Source organism: Sphaerodactylus townsendi, linkage group LG02 (assembly GCF_021028975.2).
Source record: "Sphaerodactylus townsendi isolate TG3544 linkage group LG02, MPM_Stown_v2.3, whole genome shotgun sequence".
Classification (NCBI taxonomy): domain Eukaryota; kingdom Metazoa; phylum Chordata; class Lepidosauria; order Squamata; family Sphaerodactylidae; genus Sphaerodactylus; species Sphaerodactylus townsendi.
In genome coordinates this window covers 120,107,958-120,134,984 of record NC_059426.1, presented here as the reverse complement: position 1 = coordinate 120,134,984, position 27,027 = coordinate 120,107,958, and the positions used below count along the sequence as shown (strand labels likewise).

The 27,027-nt window shown below is 39.7% G+C and overlaps 1 protein-coding gene across 3 annotated transcripts in view; it reads right to left on the bottom strand.

The window, feature by feature from the left end:
- SMOC1 (SPARC related modular calcium binding 1) overlaps nucleotides 1-27,027 on the bottom strand; it is a 118,082-nt gene that overhangs the window by 8,426 nt on the left and 82,629 nt on the right. For all 3 annotated transcript variants that reach the window (XM_048485793.1, XM_048485792.1, XM_048485795.1), the window contains exons 8-10: nucleotides 22,515-22,707; nucleotides 10,629-10,711; nucleotides 8,840-8,945 (exon numbers count right to left, since the gene is read on the bottom strand). In XM_048485793.1, the coding sequence (XP_048341750.1) occupies nucleotides 8,840-8,945; nucleotides 10,629-10,711; nucleotides 22,515-22,707 (382 nt within the window). The remainder of the gene's footprint in view (nucleotides 1-8,839; nucleotides 8,946-10,628; nucleotides 10,712-22,514; nucleotides 22,708-27,027) is intronic.

Here is a 27,027-nt window from a genome sequence, read left to right as displayed (position 1 = left end):
GAGATAAAAGTACTGTACAACAGACTAAAGTGCTACAAGTTTCTATGTTAACAGGGATAGAGATAAAAACAAACTTGAAATATGAAAAGCAAAAGAATTTTAAATTTGCTAATCAGCCAGGAAAGCGGTTGGCATATAGATTAAGAAAAGAACAGAAAAAGAGAATGATTTTAAAACTACAAGAATTGGGAGAGTACTTTAACAGACAACATGTCAATACAATTTTTTTTAAAAAAAAATCTATGCAAACCTATATAAAGAACAAGGAATCTCAATAGTAAAAATATAAGAATATCTCAGAAAATATAATCTGCCTAAAATTACATATTAGCAGAGATGTATTCTGAATGGTATGGTAACAATAAGAGAATTGGTAGAGGTTATAATAAAATTAAACCAGGAAAGGATAGACTTTCAGATTTATACTACAAATGTTTTGAAGACAAGTTTTTATATCCTTTGCAAAGGACATGAACTCTATTTTACAGGGACGCAGGATGCCTGAGATGTGGAAAGAAACCAACACAACGTTAATTCCTTAAGAAAATCAATATGTTTCTTTGACAAAGAACTACAGACCAATATTGTTATTGAATAACGACTATAAGATTTTTACAACAATTTTATCAGGTAAATTAAAATGGTGTTTCAGGAAATTATTCACAAAGATCAATGGGGTTTCCTGTCTAAAAGACAATTGAGAGGCAATGTTAGAAATCTACTAGACATATTGGAATACTGTGAAAAACAAAATTAAAAACAAGCTGGTTTGATCTTTTTGGATGGAGAGAAAGCATTTGACAAACTGAACTTATACTGGAAAATATGGACTTGGGTGAGAATTTTGTAAAATTGGTGAAATCAATATATACATGGCAAACTGCACAAATAATTGTTAATGGAGACTTAACCAAATCATGTGAGATACAAAAGGGAACAAGACAACAAGTTTCACTCTCTGCTCTCTTGTTAAATTTGTTTTTGGAAGTATAATATAGGCTCATTCCGCACATGCAGAATAATGCACTTTCAAACTGCTTTCAATGCTCTTTGAAGCTGTGCGGAATAGCAAAATCCACTTGCAAGCAGTTGTGAAAGTGGTTTGAAAACACATTATTTTGCGTGTGCGGAAGGGGCCATAGAGAGATAAGATGTGATGAAAGGACTGAAGAGGTTAAAAATAAAATAAAAAATCAGCATTTGCTGATTATCTGATAGTGATGTTGGAAAATCCTGTAAGAGCAGCTAGCATTTAATGTTTAAACTGATAAAGTTTGGTGCTTTAGAAGGGTTTTAAATTAATAAATAGAAAACAAAGGTCTTAACTAAAAATATGAACAAACAGGATGAGTAAAACAGGATTCAAGATCAAAAGAAAGGTGAAATACCTAGGACCCCTCTTGTCAGATAAGAATACCAAGTTACTTCAAAATAAGTATGTCAAAACATGGAATGAAATTAAAAAATGATCTTTCAAGGTGGAATAAACTGCAGTTATCACTCTTGGGCAGAATTTGAGTGATTAAAATGAATGTTTTACCAAGAATGTTATTTTATTTCAAACAATTCTGACACTGTTAATGATCTGTCAATACTGTTAATGATACAGTGGAACCTCGGTTTTAATTGTCTTCAGTTTTCATCGGTTTCGGTTTTCATCAATTTTTTCAGTGAAAAATTTGTCTCGGTTTTCATCGATTTGCAGTAAGGTGCAGGGGTTTGTGGAGAAAAAGCACACGGACAAAGCTGTTGCAGGCCATGTCTGCAACTTGTTTAATGCCAATGTCTTGCCCCATTTCAGACAAATCTTAAAGAGGTGTCAGAAAACAGACTCTTTGGACAGCTTTCTGGTACGACATTGGTCCACTGGCTCTGAAGCTGATCCTAGTGTTATTGTTTGTTACTGTTTTCAGCATTAAACACTATGTTTATTCACCAAAAAATTGTTTTTGATTTGTTTTTTGGAGTGCCTAGAACAAATGCAGTTTGTACTATCTGGAAACTGAATTCACCATGCTGAAGATGCAAAAATGTGTGTTGTCGCTGCAGACAAGATGGTAATTGTATGTATCAAGATGATTGTATGTAGTGTGCTCTCCTGGGTCCCTGGGATAAGAATGCCAGAAGAGTTACTTACACCTGAAAACAGATTAAGTCTCACTAGAAATTTAACTGTGTATAACATTTTCTGAATAACTAAATACTTCTGAATTGTTTAGGGTTGGGAATACCAATTGTTCCAAAGAGCAGATAGAAAACACACAGTGTCTCCAAACACAAGGAAGGGTAAAAATCAAATAAATAATAATAATAACTGTACAACATAGTTCTACTAAGTAAAACATTACAAAATTCATGCTAATAAACAACATGACATTAATTGGAAGTGTAGTTAATGTTTAATTTATTTTCATAACCCAGCTTTAGGTACAGATGATTCAGGAAGAGTTTGTTTTAACAACTTTTTGTTCTAGTATGGATATAAGTCAGCATTTTATAGGGGAAAAAACACATTCTTACAGTTGCTTCAATCTCAGCCAAATCCATCAGGAAAAGGGAGAAAGGAAGAGAACACCAAGTCAGCCACTTTCTAGGTAACTATTTGCCTACATGACACCACCTCTCACTAATACCAGCCACATGAAAGACCCTCAGGATTGCAACTCTTGCAGAAAAAGTGTAATAAATGTATTCTGAAAGAGAAAGAGCACCAGGAAAACCACCACACGCTTTTAAAAAAGCACACAATACATCTAAAATCATCATTCGTAGTCACTGGAGCGTCCTTCTCTTGACCACATCAGAACTGAGAAATAACTCACAGGAAGGAGCCAATCATTAATTCATACCCACTAGGGACAGCATCATCCCTCTCCCGCTCGCCACTTCTCAGATCACTGTTTACCTTCAGTCATCATTTCATGAAGAACTTGGCAGGAGCCAAGCTGTTATCTCCCTTTTGCTGTGATAGCACTATATGTGTGCTGACCACAGGGGGATCTGGGGTGTGGGCTATTAAAAGTGCTGACCTGGGAGCTATGGATTCTGTGTTTCATCTGCTACACAATGTGATGGCCTTGGATAAATCCTGGTCTAATTTTGGAATAACTTATATACCGATCTAAAGGGCATCCCCGCTCTGTCCTGGAAGCTGAGTGACCCTGATCCAGCCACTCTTTCTTTTATCCTCACCACCTCATAGAACTATGCATAAAAGAGAGGATAAATATGTAGGCTGCCCTGAACTCCTAGAAGAAAGGGTAGGATAAACATGTACCAGATAAATAGGGCAGAATTGATACATTACCCAAAGAACTGGACTGATCATTAGACTAAAGGCCAAACTAACCTGACAGAGGCAGCCCTAGTTTTTTAAATGCATGTCTGCCTTAACAGAGTATAAAGCAGGGGTTGGGTATCCATTTTTAAGAAAAAAGGGGGGCATGGGGACAGGACATGTTTGCACCTTTGGTACTGAAGCCTTTGATAGATTCCTGCAGCAAATGATGGACTCAAGGAGGGGGGGGATTGCAGGAAAAGAGCCACACTGTAGGGGTGAGCCCGCGAACCCAGCAGAACCGTAGAAGGAGCGCCTGGCATGCCGGTGCCGGCTACGGCCTTCTGGGCGCACACGCTCCCCCAACCCCCGTTCCCCCGTGAGTCACCGGTCATGAATGCCTGACTCACGGTCACCAGGTGTCCCAGACGAAGGGACAAAAGGGCTCTTGCCCTCAGGTGAGGATTAGACCCAGACGCCGATGCTTCCTCCTGCACGTAGCAGTCCGATGAGATCATGCATCACATGATGATCTCCCGCTCTCCCGCTCTCCTGCCTCCTGGTCCGCCCTCATTGCCCCCCCTCTTGTAAACCCTAATAAAAGGAGGCAGAGCCTAGCACACGGCAGAGTTGCCAGGATCACGGAATCTCACGCTTCCTGCCGCTGGCGCTCTCCACCAGATGGAATCTCCACGTCTCGTCTCTTCCTTGGGGCCTTGTGGGCAAGACTACACCACACCCTGATCCCAACACTCCCAAGGGCAGAGGGAAGGCAGTTTGCCTGCATTGTCTCCACTTCCCGTCCCTGCAAACAAAAGGCAGGGGAAAAAATGGGATAGGCCATTTGCCTATCAACCAGCCAGTGTCTACTCCCGAAGGCTACGAGAAGCTCAGGCAGCCTGGGAGCCCCTCCTCCATCAGATGGAGCTTGGGCAGGCCAAGAGCTAACTTCCTTGCTCTGCACAGGGGTTGAATGGCTTAGGCTCAGCACTTCTAAGGCCTTCAGGTACTCATAATTGCTAGTCCATCCTTGCTTGAAGTTGACCCCAACATCACTTTTCTTTCAGCCAGGTCCCAATAATGGAAGTGAGCCCAACTAGAAGGAAAGTGTCCAAGAGCTGCAGAAGAGAGAAAACTATTAGGCATTGGCAAGGCTCAGCACCTGTTTAAAATTGGATTCTTCACCCACCTTATGATTGGACCAGACTTACATTTTAAAAGACAAGTCTGGCATTATTACTTAGTTATTTAGAAAAAAAATTATGCTGCCTCTCCACAGAAGTTTTTGGATTTTGGATCCCTTTCATTCTGGCTTTTGTCATGGCCATGGGACAGAGACAGATGAGCTTCGAATGCAGCTAGACAAGGGTGGGTCAGCTCTGCTCGTGTTATTAGATCTCACCTCAGCATTTGACACAGTCCACTACAACCTTTTGGCCCACTGCCTCACTAATGCTGGGATCCGGGGTACAGCCTTGAAATGGTTGGTCTTGTTTCTCCAGGACTGGATACATCAGAGGACATGTGTGGGGGAACACCCTGGAGGCATCAACTTGTTTGTGGGGTGCTGCAAGGGGCTATCCTTGCTCTAATTTTGTTTATCATGTACATGCAGCCCTGGCACAGTTTTGGGCTAAGATGTCGCCAATATGCTTATGTCAGCTTGTTCTGTTGATAGAGAGTCAGTTGGCTGCTGCCCCAGATGCCTTGGAATAGTGTCTGGAGGCCGTGGCTGGTTGGTTGGAAAAGAGCAGATTGAGACTTAATCCATCGAAGACTGAGGACCTCTGACTGGGTCAGGGCGATCTCGTGGAGGGGTTTCAGCTGCTGAGATTTGTTGATGAAGCATTACATCTAGCTGCATTGCCTGGGTGTGACTTTGGAGTCTTCCCTCCCTATGGAGACCCAAGTCACTAACATGGTGAGGATCACCTTTTACCATCTTCAGCAGGTTAGGTAACTGCCCCCCTGCTTATCCCGCCCTGATTTAGCCACAATGATCCAAGCGACAGACACCTCCAGGCTAGACTATTGCAACTTGCTGCATGGAGGCCTGCCCTTGAGACTGACTTGAAAAATGATACTGGGCCAGAACACAGCTGCTAGATTCCTCTCCAGTACATCATCGAGAGAGCATATAACACTTGTGCTTTGGCAGCTGCACTGATTGCCAGTGGAATTCTAAATCAGGTTCAAGGTTTGGTTATAACCTTTAGGGCCCTGACTGGTTGGTGACTATAGTATCTGCAGAATGGCATAACCCCATATTGCCCACAGAGGATGCTGAGGTCCTCCGATAAAAACCTTTTGATGGTCCCTGGCCCCAGGGATGTGCAGTTGGCCTTGATCAGAGCCATGGATTTTTTTGATCTGATTCCTACCTAGTGGAACTCTCTGTCAGCTGACATCAGAGCCCTGCAGGATCTTAAGCAATTCCGCTGGGCCTGCAAGATAGAGATGTCCTGCCAGGCTTTTGGTTGATGCCACTCCCTGATGTCATCTGCTGGCCCTTTTATCAGACGCATTGTCTTCCACGTTATCCCCCTTGGTTTAGCCTGTACTCGGTCAGCTCTGATTAAAAGTTATGTTTGAGCTGGGCAGTTTTTTCTGCACAGGCTCAGATTTATTGTCATCTTGTGTTTTAAATGACTGTATATTTTAAATGACTGTATATTTTATATATACAGATGGATGGAAGTAGAGTATTGGATACTCTAGTCTAAGCACTGCGGCACATGTGAGGTTTGTATCATTCATATGCAGCAAAACTTGCATTTAGCAAACTTAAAGCTAGACTCTAGATAGTAAACTGACCTACTAAACTGATACATTTCTAGTAAACATCTCTAGTAAACTGATAATTATTTATTGATATTACCACTTTATAATATCGCCCAGTTCTTGTCCCCTGCTCCATGAACTCTGGTATAAAAGACAAAATAGCTATAGTGAACAAGCACTTTCACTACAAAAATGTGAATGATTGCTTTCATGTGACCATGTTGTTGTGCTACCATACTATAGTTCTGTTAGGGATTTACATCCATTTGTCAACCAATAACTCTTCATATTTATTCTAGTACTAGGAACTTATGAAAATGTGAATTTGTAAATAATGCACATATAGGTGAAAAAGATGCAAAAACATAATGTTAAAATTGCAAAACAAAGCATATTAACATTTTATATTATATTTTCTTTCATCAATTAGTTTTGCTTAGTATTTGCCTTTTTGAATTATTCCTATTTTTTATATTTTGCTAATATATGGTTATATATTAACAAAATATAAAAAATAGGAATAATTCAAAAAGGCAAATACTGTGTATTTGTTGTGTAATGGCATAATACATTTTTTTCAAAATCTAGAAAAAAACCAGAAATGCAGCTTCCCTCCTTCACGCTTCTGCCTGAAGTGTCCCCTGAAATGCGACTTCTGGGGCAAAGCAGCATGAGCTGGGAATCAGAGGATGGTTGTAGGAAGGGGGAATATGGATGAAATTACTCCTCCCAAATTGTATGGACCTTTTCGATAGGATCCAATCCACAGCCCCCACAGAAGCAGTCAGTTTCCAGCAGAAGCCTGGGAATGTCATTAGACATTCTCCAGAAGTTTTTGCAGAAGCATTCGTAACAAGGAAATTGCCAATAATCACATTAGGAATTTGTTATTAAAGAGGGAGAAATGAAAAAATTGAGTATTAATTCATAACCCTCCCCCCCTTATGAATGAAGATACTCATATTCCCTTGGTGATAGCGTAGGTGATACCTGATTCTAAGCATATAACTTGCAAGTAGCTCTTACTGTATTCAATGGAACTGATTTCCAGGCACTGTGTTTACAGCTGGGGCATTGGGGAACTGAACTAAATATAATTGGGATATCATGCTCAGAAATATTTCTCATGGGAAACTGATGACTGTGTTATCCATTCCCACCCAACATCTACCCATTCCCCATGCAAGGTCTACTCAGAATCCAGGTCTATTCAATGACACTTATTGGCAGGAGAGTATTTATAGGATTTCACCATCACAGTACAATCCTAAACAAAGTTACATCCAATGGGCTTAGAAGAGTATAGCTTTAGAATTGGTAAGGGTGGAGAGAAGGTATAGATCAGTGGTAGGGAACCTGCGGCTCTCCAGATGTTCAGGAACTACAATTCCCATCAGCCCCTACCAGCATGGCCAATTGGAGAGCCGCAGGTTCCCTACCCCTGGTATAGATGATAAGGGGGATAGGGTATATTTTAAGAGGGGGTAATTTTGAATGTCCACTGTGATTCATTGTCGAATTAGTAGGGTGTAATGTATAATGTGCAATGTGATATGTGATATGTGATTTGTTTGTGTTTGAATGTTTATTATTAGAATGTCTAATATGTAATGTTTACTGCAATAATGTAATAATAAAACTTTTTGTAAAAAAAAGAAGAGTATAACTCTACTTAGGTTTGCATTGTTATAGATAGTTCACACAGACACATGCAACCCTCAACAACAATAGCTTCCGAGGTGTCTCGCCTGTGTGAATAAAATTATCACAGATCAAAACAGCACAGATATAGTTTCATATTTCCTTAGTGGAGTCACTTCAGACATTCAGTTATGAGTCATCACCAAATGACAATAAATCATGTTATGTACATAATTGTGGGAACTAGGCCAGAGTGCATCAGAGAGAGCTTGGGCAAGAAAACCTCAACTATTAAGTGACATGAAATTCATACAACTTGCCCATGGATTCCAACCAATCTAGGAATAGAGAAAAGAATCCTCCCTCATGAAATAAGGGTATCTCTGCTGCTGTTTTCAGAATAATTAGAGACAGAGAAGAGGATTAAACTTGCCTGAAACTGCTAGTCATTGATTACCTTCTGTTTAGGCACTCATTGCGACTGTGCATGAGCAGAATTGCCACATAAAGATCTTCTTCAAGCCTAGGAGCCCTGAGCCTCTGCCAAAGCAGTTGTGACCCACCTAAACAAAGCAGTTGTGACCCACCTAAACATGATCCAGTAGAAATGTGTCCCCTTTTCCTCAATTCCACCTGAACCATCATAAGCAAAAAATATACTTAGTTCACAGTGGGGCAGGTGGGAGGGAATGTGTGCCTGCACAGAAGACACTTGATGAACAGCAATTAAAGGTAAATGCAACGGTTCTAATGGATTCTTAGGTGCCCCTTATGGACTTCTAAGCTAGAAGATTTTTCTGTTACAGGTTAGTTCATACGCAGTCTTATTGTGGAACTGCACAGAAGACTAAAGATGAAAAACAGAAATCAGCAGCTTAATTATTAGTCCTCAAGTACCAGACATTTCTATCAGGCCTTTGAAGGGCAATGATTAAGGTAATAAGTTAATTTCTCATTTTACGAATAGAGGGTTATTCTTTCCAGGTCCTTGGAGTTTGTTATGGTAGAGTCTGGAGCAAAAAAACCTACAGTTTGAGAAAGAGAAAGGTCTACAGAATGAGAAAGGTCTACAGTTCAGAAAACAAGATCTAACACAACTTGGTCTCATTTCAGTTTGGCTTGAACATCTTTCAGACTCACCTCCCACCTCCAGCAGGTGCTGCTGAGTTAATGGCCTGTACCATGTCTGTGGTCAGAGCATCCAGTAAACTGGTAATAAATTCTACTTTCTTCCCTTCTGGACAGCCTACAAAAAGGAACAAAAGGTTAGTTTGGAAACATGACAAAAAAAATAGACACCTGCTTTCTCTAAGGTCAAATCTGCACGATAGTGTGAGTGAACACACTTTGGTTGTCAGTTTGAATGGCTGTTTTTAACTGCACATTTGCAGGTAGTGTATCATAAATGTATTTAATTTTCAACATTGTCAAATTTGTGGATACTTAAATGCGGAAACTGGAGATATGAAAAGACACAACTTTTTACAAACCTTAGATAAGGTTTGCAGAAAAATCTGAACTATTAAAAAAATATAGGGGGTGGGTATTAAAACTGTCCAAAATTATAGAAGCAGCACCTATGGCTTTAAGAAACAAATGCCCTCAGTGGACATTGTTAGGAACCACAATAATATTACCAGCTTTCAAGCCTTGGTTTCTGTCAGTAAAAGGGAGGGAGGACCCCTTGAAGGAGGACTCAGGCTTGCCAACAACCACCCGAATAGAATGGCCCTCCCAGAACTGGCTTTATATTCATCAACAGCAACTCCCCAGAAAGACAGTATGGTGTAGTAGTTATAGTTTCAGACTAGGATATGGGTGATCCAGATTCCAATCTACCCTCTTCAATTGAATTTTACTAAGTGACTTTAGCCCAGTCATATGTTCTCAGGAGAGGAAAATTATGTAAGCTGCTTTGGGTCACCATTTTGGAAAAAGGTGGGATATAAATGAAGTAAATAAATCTCAATATAGCCAAAGATAGGGGCAGATAAAAAGTAGGTTGGTGGGTGGGTGGGAAGGAGAAGAAGAAGCAGGGAAATGTGAAAATATGAGGGATGACAAGAGGAGGGAAACAGGAAATAGTCAGCTATTTCATTTTCAAGCACTTTCTAATTCAATGGGCCAAAAAAGAGCAAGCCTTTTAGGGTCATATCAAGTTTACTTGTAAGCAAAATAAGAAGGATAATTTTTTTTACTTCTCAGCTGGCAGCTGTTCAGTGTTTAGATAATAGCTTATTATCACTGACTCAATCTGATAAGGAGCCTTCTGATCCAGTGGATAGGATTCCAGGTCTACAATGAAGTAAGATGGACTGTGATGGTGGTTTGAGCTCTGCTATTTCTATGCTAAAGATACTGGAAGATGAGACTTTTCTTATATCTGATACTTCATGTAATTACCAGATCATTTTCAGTGGACATATTAGATTACCTTCAATTGGACATAAGTAATGGGTAAGCTAGCATTAGAAACTAGTAGTCATGGCTGGATTGAATATTTGAATAATTTATCAGCCATATTTGTATCTTCCACATTTTTCCATAGTACAAGAGTATATACAAGATTTCTTGAATGAATGGAAGGTATAGTGGAAACAAGGGGAGCCAGGTGACAAATCAGTCAACAATAAAACAATGCTTTCCACTGTCCAGATAAATTGTTTATTGATTTTAGACTTAAATTGAGATGGGGAAAGTGATCTCTTCACAGATATTTTCTGGGATTGTTGAGGAATATAGTGATAAGAACACAAACATGAGCACAGATATTAAACCAAGCTAGAGCACAAACCCTGAAATCCACAGGTTAATTGTCCCTAGTGACCTCCCAACCATCATCCCACCCCTATTAATCTTAGCTTTCGATCTTGGGAGAAGCAAGACAGATTGTCCCAGTAAGAAGAATAGGATTCTTCTTCATTCTGACCTGGAAGTTCTCTATCCTTGAATGGGTCATCAATTTCTGAACTCTTTGATCTGGCATCACTTTCACATACAGGGGTCTCATATCTAGAAAATGAAGAGGTAAGCAATATATTCTTAAGACATGAAGTTCAAGGACCCTTACATTCTTCCTCTGCATTTAAGTATACATTCACCTGGAATCTATTCCTGTGTTAAGATTCCTATCACCTGCATGTAGCATTTTTTCTGTCCATGTTTAAGTCCACCTATACAAAGCTAGAACAGGTATCCCAAAATGGGGCAGAAGAATTGAACATAGGAATGCTAGGGTAGGAAAAGCAGAAGAATGAAACCTGGAAGCGCAAAGTTCATCCACAGCAGTACAGCAGCTGTAGGGAAAATCATCATGCCTTTCCCCCATGCAATTTCTTGATCCAAAATGGCCCTGAGTGGAGTTATATGCCCATTTTGGAGTAATACAGGCATACAGTACTGTACATGTAGCTCTGAACTTGAGCAAATCTCCCCCCCCCCCCCCCCCCCCGCAATGTTTTGGCACATGGGAGGGAAGGCAAAATCCCTTCACTCCCTTGCACTGAGTAGCAGCAGAAGAGACTTGGCCAGGAAGAGCAGAGTGACCTGCTGGTGTTCATTTTGGAGGGCTTTTCTCAAAGCCACAGCTTTTAAAACAGTGTATTTTAACAGGGGTTATCTCTTTTTCTCCTTGTAAGGCTGCTGAATCTAACGGCGCCCACAATTTTAATTTAATTTTTTTGTTTTTTAAATTAATAAGGACATATTTGACAGATAGTACGTGCAGATAGCTCCAGGGGGGCAGTGACTAAAAGCTTAATATTTAAATATCTAAACAAATCAGATATGAAGGCAGAAAGCCAGCAGGGGGATGGGGGCTTTCCAGTGTTTTGCACTGAGTGTCACATGTATGACTATCTGCCACAAGGACAGAAGTCATGGGTGTGCCCTCACTGCAATGAGCTCCTGGCACTCAAGGAACGTGTACGTTCTCTTGAAGCCAAGGTGGCAGACCTGGAGAAGCTGAAAGAGGCAGAGAGGGTGACAGACGAGGCTTTCAGGGACCTAACATCCGGGTCCCACTCCCAAGGTGACATCTCTTTAGATGTCATGGAGAATGAAGGCCTTGGGGATGGAGGGTTCCAGTCTGAGGTGGGGGAAGATGCTCCCTTAGATGGGATCCCTTCCTTAACTGGTGATCAGCTATCCTCTCGCACTGAGGATACCCCTTGGGGAGGTGGGGGGCTCCTTGTAGTGGGTGATTCGATCATTAGAAATGTAGAGAGTTGGGTTTGTGAGAGGCGTGATGACCGCATGGTGACTTGCCTGCCTGGTGCGAAGGTTGCGGATGTCACGCTTCGTCTAGATAGGCTTTTAAACAGTGCTGGGGTGGAGTCAGCAGTTGTGGTCCACATTGGCACCAACAACATTGGGAAATGTAGCCGGGAGGTTCTGGATGCTAAATTTAGGCTGCTAGGAAACAGGTTGAAGTCCAGGACCTCCAAGGTGGCATTCTCAGAAATGCTACCCGTTCCACGCGCAGGGCGAGCTAGGCAAGCGGAGATACAGGGTCTCAATGCGTGGATGAGAAGGTGGTGTAAGGCAGAGGGTTTCAGATTTGTCAGGAACTGGGGAACCTTTTGGGACAAGGTAGGCCTGTACAAACGGGACGGGCTTCATCTTAACCAAAGAGGAACCAGGCTGCTGGCGCTCAACATTAAAAAGGTGGCAGAACAGCTTTTAAACTGATCACTGGGGGAAAGCCGACAGGAGCTGAGGTGACTTCGGTTTGGAATACAGTATCTATGGGGATGCAGACAGAGAGAGAGGTTTTTCTAAATCAACCACATACAAGCGAGGATCATAGCAATGTGCATGTGACAAGGGATAGTGTCTACAAAAGACTTGAGGGTAAAGCACATAAATCCCAGGTTAAGGACAGAGACAGGGTATACAGGTGTCTCTATGCTAATAGTAGAAGCATTCGACCTAAAATGGGGGAGCTAGAGTACAGAGTTTTGAAGGAGGACTTTGATATAGTGGGCATTACAGAGACATGGTGGAATGAGGAGAAGCAGTGGGATGCTGTTATACCAGGCTACAGGCTCTATAGGAAGGATAGGACAGGGCGCATTGGGGGTGGAGTTGCCCTTTACATCAAAGAGAGCATAGTATCACATAAAATAGACAATGCAAGGGGAGCTGGTTCCCCTACAGAATCACTGTGGATATCAATACCAGGTGTGAAGGACAGTTTAATATTAGGAATATATTATCGTCCCCCTGACCAAAGTGCACAAGAGGATTCTGAGATGGAAAAAGAAATTAGAGAGGCCAACAAAAACAAAAATGTAGTGGTAATGGGTGACTTTAACTATCCCCATATAAACTGGAAAAATGCATGTTCAGGTCATAGTAAGGAGAGAGCATTCCTGGATATGCTAAATGACTGTGGCTTAGGAGCAGATGGTTGTGGAACCAACCAGGGAGAGGTGATCCTAGATCTAATTCTATGGGACCCAGGTCCAGGTGCAGGAAGTCAGTGTTGTTGAGCCGATAGGGAACAGCGACCACAATGCTGTCAGATTCAGTATCTCAGCATGTGAACAAGTGGCAACTACTAAGGTAGTTACATTCAGCCTTCAGAAAGGGAAATTTCTCAAAGATGAGGGGATAGTGCTCAGGAAGCTGAAAGGAAAATCAAAGAGAGTCAAAACTGTCCAGGATGCTTGGAGGTTATTTAAAAACACAGTAATAAAAGCTCAGCTGGAATGTGTTCCACAGGTTAGAAAAGGCAGCACCCAGTCCAAAAGAAAGCCACCATGGTTAACAAGAGAGGTTGAGGAAATTATCAGAAAAAAGAAAATGTCTTTTAGAAAATGGAAGTCCAGTTTGGCTGATGAAGAATATGAGAGGGAACACAAATGGTGGCAAAAGAGAAGCAAGTTAGCTGTAAGGGAGGCAAAAAAAGGATTATGAGGAACGCATGGCCTTGAACATCAAGACCAGCAACAAACAGTTCTTCAAGTACATCAAAAGCAGGAAGCCAGCAAGGGAAGCAGTAGGCCCGTTAGATGACAAAGGAACAAAGGGTGTGCTAAAAGATGGCAGGGAGATTGCAGAGAAGCTGAATGAATTCTTTGCATCTGTCTTCACCCAAGAGGAGGTGAGGAACATTCCTGCACCTGAACCAAGCTTCTTAGGAGGCGAATCCGAGGAACTAGCGAAGATAGTGGTAGACAAGGAAGAAGTTCTGGCAGCCATTGATAAACTAAATGTTACCAAATCCCCTGGCCCAGATTGCATTCACCCAAGAGTTCTTAAAGAGCTCAAGCATGAAATTGCTGATCTTCTCACTTTAATATGCAACTTATCCCTGAAATCAGGCTCCATCCCTGAAGACTGGAGATGGCCAATGTCACACCAATCTTTAAGAAAGGATCTAGGGGGGACCCGGGAAATTACAGGCCAGTCAGTTTGACATCTGTGCCTGGTAAATTAGTAGAATCTATCATTAAAGATAAAATTATAAAACATGTAGAAAAGCAAGACCTGCTGAGAAAGAGTCAGCATGGCTTTTGCAGAGGCAAATCCTGTCTTACAAACTTACTAGAGTTCTTTGAGGGTGTAAACAGGCATGTGGACAGGGGTGAACCGGTGGACATTGTCTACTTGGATTTCCAAAGGGCTTTTGACAAAGTTCCTCACCAGAGACTGTTGAGAAAACTCAGCAATGAAGGAATAAGAGGGGAAGTCCTCCTATGGATTAAAAACTGGTTGAGAAACAGGAAACAAAGAATGGGTGTAAATGGGAAGTTCTCACAATGGAGAGATGTCGGGAGTGGTGTCCCCCAAGGATCCGTTTTGGGACCAGTGCTCTTTAACCTATTCATAAATAACCTGGAAGTAGGGGTAAGTAGCGTGGTGGCCAAGTTTGCAGATGATACCAAATTATGTAGGGTGGTGAGAACCACAAAGGATTGCGAAGAGCTCCAAGCGGACCTTGATAAATTAGGTGAGTGGGCTCAGAAATGGCAAATGCAGTTCAATGTAGCAAAATGTAAAGTGATGCACATAGGGGCAAAAAATCCAAACTTCACATACACGCTACAGGGATCAGTGCTATCAGTCACAGACCAGGAAAGGGATTTAGGCGTCTTAGTTGATAGTTCCATGGGAATGTCAACTCAATGCATGGCAGCTGTGAAAAAGGCAAACTCTATGCTGGGGATCATTAGAAAAGGAATTGAGAATAAAACTGCAAAGATTGTCATGCCCTTATATAAAGCAGTGGTGCGACCGCACTTGGAGTAATTGTGTCCAGTTCTGGTCGCCGCATCTCAAAAAGGATATTGAGGAGATAGAAAAAGTGCAGAGAAGGGCAACAAGGATGATTGAGGGACTGGAGCACCTTCCCTATGAGGAGAGGCTGCAGCGCTTGGGACTCTTTAGTTTGGAGAGGAGGCGGCTAAGGGGGGATATGATTGAAGTCTACAAAATTATGCATGGGGTAGAAAATGTTGACAGAGAGAAATTTTTATCTCTTTCTCACAATACTAGAACCAGGGGGCATTCATTGAAAATGCTGGGGGGAAGAATTAGGACTAATAAAAGGAAACACTTCTTCACGCAACGTGTGATTGGTGTTTGGAATATGCTGCCACAGGAGGTGGTCATGGCCACTAATCTGGATAGCTTTAAAAGGGGCTTGGACAGATTTATGGAGGAGAAGTCGATTTATGGCTACCAATCTTGATCCTCTTTGATCTGAGATTGCAAATGCCTTAACAGACCAGGTGATCGGGAGCAACAGCCGCAGAAGGCCATTGCGTTCACATCCTACATGTGAGCTCCCAAAGGCACCTGGTGGGCCACTGCGAGTAGCAGAGAGCTGGACTAGATGGACTTTGGTCTGATCCAGCTGGCTTGTTCTTATGTTCTTATGTTCTTATGAGGTCCTGAGCCAAATAGACTTTTAAAATGACACTTCCTGTAGTAGCCATTTAGCTCCAGAGAAGTGGATCAGGTCCAGGAACCCACATGTGACATGTTAAAAAGGATATGTCCAGTTTGGAACTGAGCAATGTATTGGCAGATTGTGACATTCTGTAAGACCTCTAGGGTTCCCCACAATTCTCCAAATTCTCTCAAAAACACAAGTAAATCAGAATTTCTTTGCTCAGCTGTATAGGGCTAAATTAAGCAATTAACTAAGAAAATCTTAAGAGCAGCAATATGGAGAGAAATAGAGTATTTATGTAACCCTTTAAGTTTTCTTCATTTTCCCAACAAAATTTTGATTTCTACACCTCCAGTGAGACTCCGAGACAGCTGCCACATCGAATCGAGATGTGGTCAGCTGGGAAGATTAAAATTTATTTTTGGGACCAATGCAAACCCCAAAACTCTCCCCAGATGAAGCCCAAGTGGGGAAGCTCAAAGGCAGAACTAATCCATCACATACCCTTGTCTCATTTCTTCCAAGGGCGCCTAGCCTAGCTGGCATTCTCTTGGGGAGACCAGAGGCAGGGGAAAGCACCATTTTTGGCCCAGTGGAGCGAATCCAAAAATAGCTGTGCAAAGCCACTAACCTTCTGCACAAGAAGGAAGGGAACCGGAAAGATGAAAAGGAAGTTACGCTTATCAAGAAATAAAGAATAATACATACACCAGAAGAAAAAAGATATTGATACTGTGACAGTGAACTGAAGCTGCAGCCGTGTTGTTGGAAACAAAGAATAAAAGGGGCAACCGGAAGTTGAAGCCCCAATATATGCGAGCCACAAGAAGCAAGAACTCTCCAAGAGATAAGCAGAACCTTTACTGTTACATACGAGGGCTACATGGAGCGTTGTGAGTTCTTTGAAGAGCGGAAGGAGATACAATAACAAATGAGCTAATTTAGAAGAGACAACAATGGAAGGAAAACAACGAGATTTGACCTGGAGGAAAGTGACACTTGCTTCTGGAACTAGCAATAAACAGAAGATGAGGATGGAGTGGTCCAGTTACAAAAAGCAAAGCTCTAAAATTATGGTGACTGTAATGAAATCAGCTGACTGTGGAAAGAAATGATGGTGACAAGATCCAAGAATGGAGGCAACAGTAAAAACCCTGAAAGGTCTGGAGACTCTAACAACAAACTGGAACTGCTGATTGGGAAGTCAATAGCTTGACAAGAAGAAACGACAGATAGGCTGAATAAAATATTCCAGATTCAAACTTATGGAAAGAAAAATGCAGGAAATAAAAAAAGACCTAAGCCATGTAAAAAAGCTGGAAGGATCTATAAACGACATTAAACAGGAATTGATTCATGTCAACAACAGTGCAACAGTAACTGACAGTAAAGTAGAAATAATGAAGAACCAAAGGGAACAAGTAGCCGACCAGATGGCCCTGTTGGAGTTAAGACAAAAAGAGAACATCAGACGAATAAGAGGCTACAAAGACGAGGGGGAAAAAGACTTCAAAGGGAAGATGGATAGTGTTCTAGCAGAATTCTTGGGGATAAGCGAAGAACAAATAGACTATGATACTGATAGGATACAAAGGCCCAATATGAGACACACAAATGACAAAGGAACTCCAAGAGACATAATAGTAGCTTTTACCAGGAAAAAAAAGAGATGAAATACTAATGAAACACACACAAAAAAAGACTTAAGATCAATGAACAAGAGGTGATAGTACTAAAGGAAATCCCATACCATCTTCTTAGAAAACGGAAGGACTACTCACCATTGATCAACTGGTTGAGAACAAAAAATATTTTCAGATGGGGCTTAATAAAAAGAGTAAACTTTATATGGAACAGCAAAAGAATAACAATTGATACAGTCATGCAAGCACAGGATTTCCTTCAAGATATCGCCAGCATTAAGAAGAGATAATGGAGGGCCCAATGTAAGTTATTTTGGGTAGACTAATTTCATAAGAAATATTTAATATTTAATATTCTATACTAGGATACTAGGATTTTACATTTCATTCTTTACTCTATTCTACTGAATTTTTCTTAACACAATTTCTTGTGTGTGTGTGTGTGCTGTATTTGCTTCTTTAACTTCTTAGTTTTCAATGGACTTTCATCTATCCTTATTCTTCTCTTCTCTTTCTTCCTATTCTCATTCTATTTTAGATATTCTTTCTCTAATGCTGATACTTATTTTTCTGTTCTATTCAACAAACATTTATATAATAAAAGAAAAACTATATTATTTGTAATAGGCTTGTCATAATTATATTTATTTGTTTTCTCACCCACCCCCTGCCCCCACCACTTGATGTTATGTCTGATGTATATATAAGGTTTAGATTTTTTTCTCACTGAATCATTGCATTAAAATGTTTCAATTTAATAAATATGTATAAGTTACTTTCTATGAATGTAAATGGTCTAAACAGCCCCAACAAGAGAAGAAAAACAATTAAATATTTGGAATAGTTAAATTTAGATCTAATATGTATCCAGGAAACCCATGTAAGAAATAAAAATTATAAACTTTTGAAATAGGACAGACTAGGACAGCTTTTCCACTCCTCCATTGATAAGAAAAAGAGAGAAGTAGCTTTATATGTCAAAGAAAATTAAACCCAAAACAGGTTATTGAAGATAAAGGTGGAAGGTAAATAGGAGTGGAAATATCAGTAAATGATGTTAGAACATTAGTAATTTACGCACCAAATGAAAAGAAAGCCAAATTTTATAAAGAATTGTTAAATCTAACAACACAATACATGAATGAAAATATAATCATCTTGGGAGACTTCAATGGAACTGTCAACAACTGGACAGGAAAGGGATGGCAACTGTAAAAGGTTGAACATTGCCAAAAACTTTTTTTGATTTAATGGAGGCATTGAAACCAAAGAAAGTATGGCCAGAGAACCATAACAACTTAAAAGATTTTATGCAGTACTCTTCAGCCACACAAGAATAGACATGATATGGGCTTCAAGCCAACTTACTTCCCAAACACAGAAAATATCTTCCCTACCAAGATATATATCAGATCATAATCCTATCTGTTGGAATATAATAAGAAGGATAAATAAACCTAAACATTATATGATTAAAACTTGGATTTTCAAAATAAAGAATTGATGGGTTAAACAGGAGCAAATCTAAGGGAACTTAGTTCAATAATGGTTCAATTCAAGATGAGAATATCATATGGGATACCTTATATAAGAGTGGTATTTTATGAACAAGAAAGAGTAGTCAAAAGAAAAATAGAGCTAAAGAGACAAAGCTAACAAAAGAACTGAAAAATCTCAAATTAAAATTAAAACTTGAATTAAAATTAAAATTAAAAGACAATCTTTGGAATGACATCAAAATTAAAAATTTCAGTTACAGATACAAAACATTTCCTGATGATATTGTGCTCTTTGTAGAAGACCCATTGAACATCAGTGAAATGAAGAACAAATTAATGGAATTTGGCAAAGTGTCAGGCCTCAAAATTAATGAAGGAAAAACTAAAATATTAACAAAAATTATTACAGAAAGAAAAAGAAAAATTGCAAGAGATTTAAGGATTTCAAGTGGAGAAGAAAATTAAATATCTAGGGATCATTGTAGGAGAGAAAAATTACACTTTATTTGAAAATAATTATAATAAAATATGAAACAAAATTAACTATAATATGGAAAAATTGAAAAAAATACAGTTATCATTCCTGGGAAGGATTGCCATTATTAAACAAAATATTATGCCAAAATTAATGTACCTCTTTCAAAATGTACCAGAGAATTGGAAAAAAATACTTACCAAATACATTTTGAAAGGAAAAAGGGTGAGAATAGGATATATAAACATGATCGATGAAAAAGAAAGAGGGCTAAGAGTATCTGATATTCAGCTATACTATGAAACAAATATTTTGACTTAAGTACTTGAGTGGATTTCACTTTAAAACCGCAAATTACTCCTCCTTGAAGGTTATGATTTACCCAAGGGTTGGCACGATTACCTTTGGCCAATGACGAAGGCAAAAATAGAAAAATATTTTAAGATTACAAAATAAGAAATCCCTTAATGAAAATCTGGACAAAATATAAGTGAATTTTGTATACTCATATTCCCAATTGGCAGTCCAGGGCAGAGGCATTAAAAATAAATGAATGTAATATGGCATATATAACTATATATAATATGGCATATATAACTAAGGACGCTAATCTAAAATGCTGGCGTTGTCATAAGGAAAAGGGGACAATGCTGCACATGTGGTGGACATGTCCCCAGATAAAAGATTTTTGGAAAGGGATACACAGTAAGGTAACCCAGATACTTGACATATCAATGGAGTTTACCCCGGAATTATATCTTTTAGGGATAGGATTGAAAAAAATCCCTAAACAGTATTTAGAACTCTTCTGCTATATGACCACTGCAGCTAGAATCAAAATTGCTAAAAACTGGAAAAGTATACAATTATTGACAATTGAAGACTGGTTGATGACATTGTCTGAGTATATGGAACTGGATAAATTTTCGGTTATTGTTAAAATACATACACAATGGAATAAATTCCAGACTACTTGGAGAAGTATATTTATTATTTTTGAGAAAAGGGAAGTAAAAATTCAATTTTTAGTAATATTATGTTAACAGAAAATTAATGTATATATGTAGATAAAAACTTGAACATAAATGTATATTATGAGATAATAGAAGATAAACTATTAGAGGAGTATTATAGATTTGTAGATTGATGCTTGTTTGATATATGATGTTTTCTTTTTTTAATTTTCCAGATCCAACAACTCGATGGGGAAGCCAGATATAAAACTAGTGTATTTCTGAAAGGGAAACCTTAGGAAGAGTTAATTTTAATTTTATTAATATTAAAGTAAACAGAGCAATGTAGGTATGTTGGTGAATTGGTCAAGGATACACAACTATGTTTATTTCACTAACAACTGTATATTGTTTCCTATTGTTTCTTATTCTATGTAATGTATGTTATATAATAAAACTATTAAAAAAATAAATAAATAAATGAATGTAATTCAAAATGGAATTGGCATACATATGCAGAAATTTTAAAGAATTCACCAGAAGGATACGAACTTAAAAGTAGAGAAGAAATATTAAACAATGGTAACCAGTGCCAATGGTTTACCCACCAACAATTGAAAGAAGTCTTAAAAAAAAATCTAAAACAATTTGACTTCCAAAGTAAATTAAATTAATTTGATGAAATAATAAAAAATAATAAAAAATTGATTAGCAAAATATATAATTACTTTTGAAACTAAGAACAGAACAAGAAGTGGTCAAGAAAGGGATGATCAAATGGGCAGAAGATATAGCAAAAAAATCACATTAAAAGAATGGAGTAATTAATATTTAGAAAAAGAACAGTAGATTTGCATTATTGATGAATTTAAAGGAAAATTTTGTTAAACTATTCAATAGATGGTACCTAACATCAGTTCGGTTAGCAAAAATAGATAAAAAATCAGATTACAGTTGTTGGAAATGCAGAAAAGATAGGGGTACATTTATCCACATGTGGTGGACGAGTGCTAAGATAAAGTTCTTTTGGGAGAAAATTGTGGATGTAATGAACCAGATATTGAAAACAAAGATCCCATTAAAACCAGAGGTTCTCTTGTTGAGGCTGATAGAAAACAAACTAATTAAACAAAATGAAAACTTGTTCCTTTACGTGACAACAACAGCTAGAATCCAAATTGCGAAGTACTGGAAAAAGAAAGAAAGACTGACTTTATCTCAGTGGGAAGATAAATTACATGAAGCGATGGAACTCAATAGACTGACTTAAAGACTAAGAAATACCAGAAAAATTTGAAATGGTTTGGAAATCGTATTTAGAATATCTTAACCGATAAATGTAACAAATCAAAGAAAAGATGTACTTGTTAAATTTACAAAAGAATCTCCTGTTGGAATATTACGTCTCTCAACCTTTTCACTGCTTTACCTGTTTCTGTATTGTTAAGCTAACAAATAGGATGATATAATATTCATTATAACTCACTAGTTTGACATATGACAAGAGGTAGAATGTTGCAGATGGATAGGGTGTATTTACACACTCTAACCTTCCAACGTGTATATTTTAATCGATTATTATTGTTAAATATTCACTATTTTATTTTTGTTTTTTTTCTTTTCTTCTATTTCTTTAATTACATTTTCTAAACTATGTTGTGTATGGATGCAATAATATAAACTTTCAATAAAAACTATTATTTGAAAAAATTGCTTTCCACCAGCACAACTAAAACAACTTGGGAGTCATGATGTTTGTAAAGCAAGGGGAAATGATTTAACATCAGTCTACGTTCCTTTCCCCACCCACACCAGCCTCTCTTTAAAATCATAGCCACAGCAGATGGAACAAGATATCCCACCCTAAGTCAAGAGACAGAAGGAAACTCAGAGATGTTTTGCCAAGTACAATCATTCACTTAAGAACTAAGGGAAGAGTTCATATGTATAATTCCTTAAAATGTTCATACTTAAAAACGGTCAGCTGCCCAGGCTTAAACAATTAGTATTAAGCCAATTATATTAGAACTTAAATTGGGCAGAAAGTACATATTGAGTTCTTTAAACTGTGTAATACCATCAGTGTTTAGACACAGGCAAATTTAGAACTTAATGCTATTTGCATTTAATATATAACATAGGGATTAAAAAAACCCCAACAATGTCTATTTCTCCTCTCTGGGAAAAATGACAGTATATTGTCTCTGCACTTATACTGTTCACTAACAGGAAGATACTCTGAAACTAGACTGGGAGAACAGAGCAGGTACATATAGCAGTTCTGAACTTTTAAACAACCTCTTTTTCACTTCATACTTGGGCAAATCAAAGAAAGTTTTTCTTACCTTGTGGATGTGCCAGGTAAGGGACGACCTGTATCTACCAGAACACACCAGCAATATCCTGTGGACTGATGGCATTGCACTGGCTTGTACAACCCTCCAGGAGCACATTCAGGTATGACAATCCCTTCACGTGGGTTCTGTCTGGCCTCTTCCAAGGCACTTTGCCTCTCTTGATCACAAGAATTAATTTTCTCTGGAAAAGAAAAGAAGGTAGATTATCAGCCATGACATATGGGCAGGTTCTTGTCCTACTTATTGGCAATTCAGAAAGAGAAGAATGAAGTGAGTCTTACAAACTGAGGCTCCTTCCGCACATGCAGAATAATGCACTTTCAATCCACTTTCACAATTGTTTCCAAATGGATTTTGCAAGTGGACCGAAAGTGCATTATTCTGCCTGTGCGAAAGGAGCCTTAGTCTTCACCGGCTGTGTTTTATGCCCACAACAACTCTGTGAGAAAGGTTAGGGAAAGAAACAGACATGCAGGTCACTCAGTGAACTGTAGCTGAGGCTGCAATCCTTTTGGGGATTAAGCCCCACTGAATAATGAGGCTTACTTCTGAATAGATCTGCTCAGGATTGCTGCCTGAGGCTCCCAAATACTAGTCTGATATCCTGAACACATACACCCTGGAGTTCCTTTGAAGATCATCAGTGAGTCCTCAGTGAGAAGATCACTAATGGAAGACAAGTTTACTTCAGCTTTTCCACCATTACTGATCCTTCCCAGCATTGCACAGTCACAGGGGAAAACTGGAGCATATTCCAGAATGAATTAGCTTGCCTTTGGTAACAACAAAATTCAACAGTCTTGACTGATGCTTTGTATGAACGGATCCTTGAATGGGACCCAGAACCTTTTTTGACACACAGGTGCTATACTGATGCAGAAAAGGGTTACCAAATGCAGTGTCTGAAACAATACCCTACACATTTCAGCCCTTCTTGGGGCTTAGTTTTGCTTAAATTGCAGCAGAGAAATCTACACAGGTGATGTTTAAAGAGCTTTAAAAGCCATGTGTGCAAAATTGTGTAACTATACAGGAACTCGACTGGGACTGAAGAGACGGGAGGTAATCATAAGAATCAGAAGAATCTGGAAAACTGAGGCCTCAGCTGACTTCACCTTCTTGACAGGTTTCACAACTTTTTTTTAAAAAAATGGTGACTGTTTGTGCACTGTGCCCAGACACAGGAGCCATTCATTAGGAGGCCTATGGGCATACTCACAAATCAGTTACATCACAAGCTGTCAAATTACTCAAGCACACTGCCTGACAGCTATTTATACCTTTGCTGTCAAGGTGAGGAGAGTAATTCATTTGCTCAGACATAAGGAAAGACAGCCAAATAATCCCTCCTATGATCTGCTCTATTTTTCCATTTGATGAAACAAGCAAAATGAGGATGAAGAAAACAAAAATGCTCTAATGGAAAAGAAAGGCATTCCAAGAATATCTACGTCTAATTCTACAAAGCTTCTGTAACATTTTTGTATGAGGAAGCATGCAATCAAGTGATATCCCACCTGTAGTTTGACACAGGTTACTACCTGATTTGCTGTTTGGGTGATCTGCATTTTAGAATTACAAAAATCCAAGTTGTTGTATTTTGGGGCATAAAAAGGAATGCCCATTCTTTTCTACAACTAGGCATCAAGAATCACAGACTGCCTTGGAATTAAAGTGAGCCAAGTGTGTTTTCAACAAGGGGGGGAAATAGCATTCTCATATCATGGCCATGCTCTCTCAATTCTGACCAAGAAAATACCTGAGAAAAACTTGAAATACTTGTGGTTGTCTATGAACCAACTGTATATTGGTGCAGACAGATCTGTGGCTACTAGTTTTGCGAGCTACACATCCTCCAGTTTCCCTAAAAAATATTTATACTTTTGATACTCCAGCACCATGGTTTGAACTCCTTTCAGTGACAAATCTTTTTTTAAGTCTCTTAAAGAGCTTTGCTTCATGGTACATACAAAGTCTGGATATTTTTTGAACAGAACCAACAGCAGCTCCACAGGGTGCTCTGAAGACATAAAGATGGCAGCAGACAAGGTTGAAGCCTCTTTTACCTAAGCAGCACATTCACAAGCTGAAAATGGAGGCTCAAAACTCCCATCACACATCTGACACAATGTCTTTGGGTCATCTACCAAAGAGGAGGTCAGTGTAACATGCAGCAATGTCCTTACTTAGGCCCTTTCCGCACGGGCCATTTACAGCGCCCTAGGGATGGCAAAAACGCTGTCCCCAGGGAGCTGTTCGCATGGGGGGCACAGCTGCATCGCAGCCATGTCGCCCTCGCTCCCCCCCCAGGGCGCGAAGCCACCATTTTCCCACCTCGCTTCCTGAGCAAGGTTTTTTTAAAACAGCGGCTTCCAGCCACTACCGTGCAAATGGCAGCGGCTGGAAGGCGCCATTCCCCCCTTTCCCGATCAACGTATCTTCTCTGCGACCTTCTGGTGCGTCGCCCGGGCCTGGGGACACGCCCCCCTGCCCTGCGACTCCAAAGCTCTCGCGCAGGGCAGGGGGGCGTGTCCCCTGGCCTGTGCGATGCGCTGGAAGGTCGCAAGGAACATACGTTGATCGGGCGACGGCCTACTTCCCTGCCTTTACCGTGCGAACGGTCCCGGGCGGGTGTTGGCGTCATATACGCCGACACACACCCCAGCATGTCCGTACAGAAGCGGCCATACAGGCATTGCCTCTGCTAAATGCTATTGAAAATGATTCCAGAAATTACTGAACCCTCCAATTATCTTTAAAGAACTGAACTAAAAAAACAAGTAACATTATATATGTACTAGTATAGGACAGTGGTGTGTTCCTTGGCAAGGATTATTCAATTGATGTGTGCCCTCATCTGTCAAACACACAGCAAATGGAAGATTTCTTTTTTAGTTATCAAATAAAGGCCTAGTATTCTTTTTTTTTTTAAAGGAAACAGCAGCTGTTTAGAAAAAAGGAAGTTTTGGATATAGAAGAGACACAGTGAAAAAACAAACCCTCCTACATACATGAAAATTAATAATAATTAATAAAATTAGTGTGCTTGAACTAGGAACACAAACTGGGCAGATGAAAGACGGAGGTGAATGACAACTTGTTCACCATAGCAAAGCAGCGGCCATCTTGAAAAAGGCAGATCAAATTATTTTATTTTTGCTATGACCTGATAGCAGGCCAACAATAGCACCAGTTGGCTGCTGATGAAGAAGCAAGCCTTTGGGTGACTGGAGTTTCTACTGTGAGCTAGGAGAAATCACCCTTCAGTCAGAGCTGCTGTACTAACCTACTAACCTAACCTACTCTTGGACTGTACTAACCTACTCTCTTAAACTCATGAAGCCTCCAAATTCTGTTCCCTACAGGTTCTTTAGTGACTGATGGGGAAAGGCACTCAACCGTTCTGTTCAAAAGACAGCCCAATTCTGCTTGGCATAAACAGATGGAAAGGGCCAGGTTCAGGGTAACCCCAAAGAAAAATTATGGTGTCTGGGTTTGCTTGAGCTTTTTATTACTGGAATAAAAAGCATTTCAGTTGCATTCTGAGCCCAACACCAAAATGATTTCCTAAACTACAAATCATTGTGACTGAATTATTGGAGTAATAACCCCAATAAGTGTTTCAGTTAGGACTACACTGAAAGAAAGATGCCTTTTAAAAAACATTGGAGCAGTTGCAAAAAAAAGCATGCTTTTAGGAAATTTCTCTTGAGCTGCTCTGAATGTCACTACATTCAGAGTGACATAATCAAATAGCCAAAAATAGAATCATATTGTACTCATGTTCACCGTACAGTTCTCAGTTGTCTGAGGAACAACTATTCAAACGGGAAGAAGATCCAGGAAACAACTGTGTTCAAGCATCACAGAAGATGCTTATGAAAATTATGAACACAGATGAACTGGAGTCTTGCAGTGACACAAGATGTAGCATAAGAAATCAGGGGGCTACAATGCAAAATCTGACAAAATAATACCAGTTATATCTCATGGTAAACCTATTAACATAATCATCATTCATGTTTATTCCCCAACTACAGATGCTGAAGAGAAAAAACCCGAAAACTTTTATGCAAGCAACCAGGAAGTAATAGATCATAATCATAAACAAGATATGTTGATAATCATAGGGAACTGGAATATAAAAGTAAGAAACAAAGTAGAATCAAATATTGTCAGCAGGGGTGTACTGCCCATGGGAATGGGGGGGGGGTTTCAAATGCACTGGCAGGAGGGGCACAAAATTGCCTCTAACCCCCTCCTCCTTGTGGTGACCCAGGGGTCATTTGACCCCCTGTGCCCGTGGGCGGTATGTGGTGCCCATCAAGCTGCCTCCTTCCCTCCCCAGGCTCTCAGGGACAAGGCTCGGAGGCGGCTCAGATGGGCACCGCAGCAACAGGGCACCCTGCCCCTCCTGCCTCCCTACAGGCCAGCTCCCACCCCCCATTGTTTCCAATGGAAGCTAATAGTAGATGGGGCTACATTTTGAGGGTCCATAACT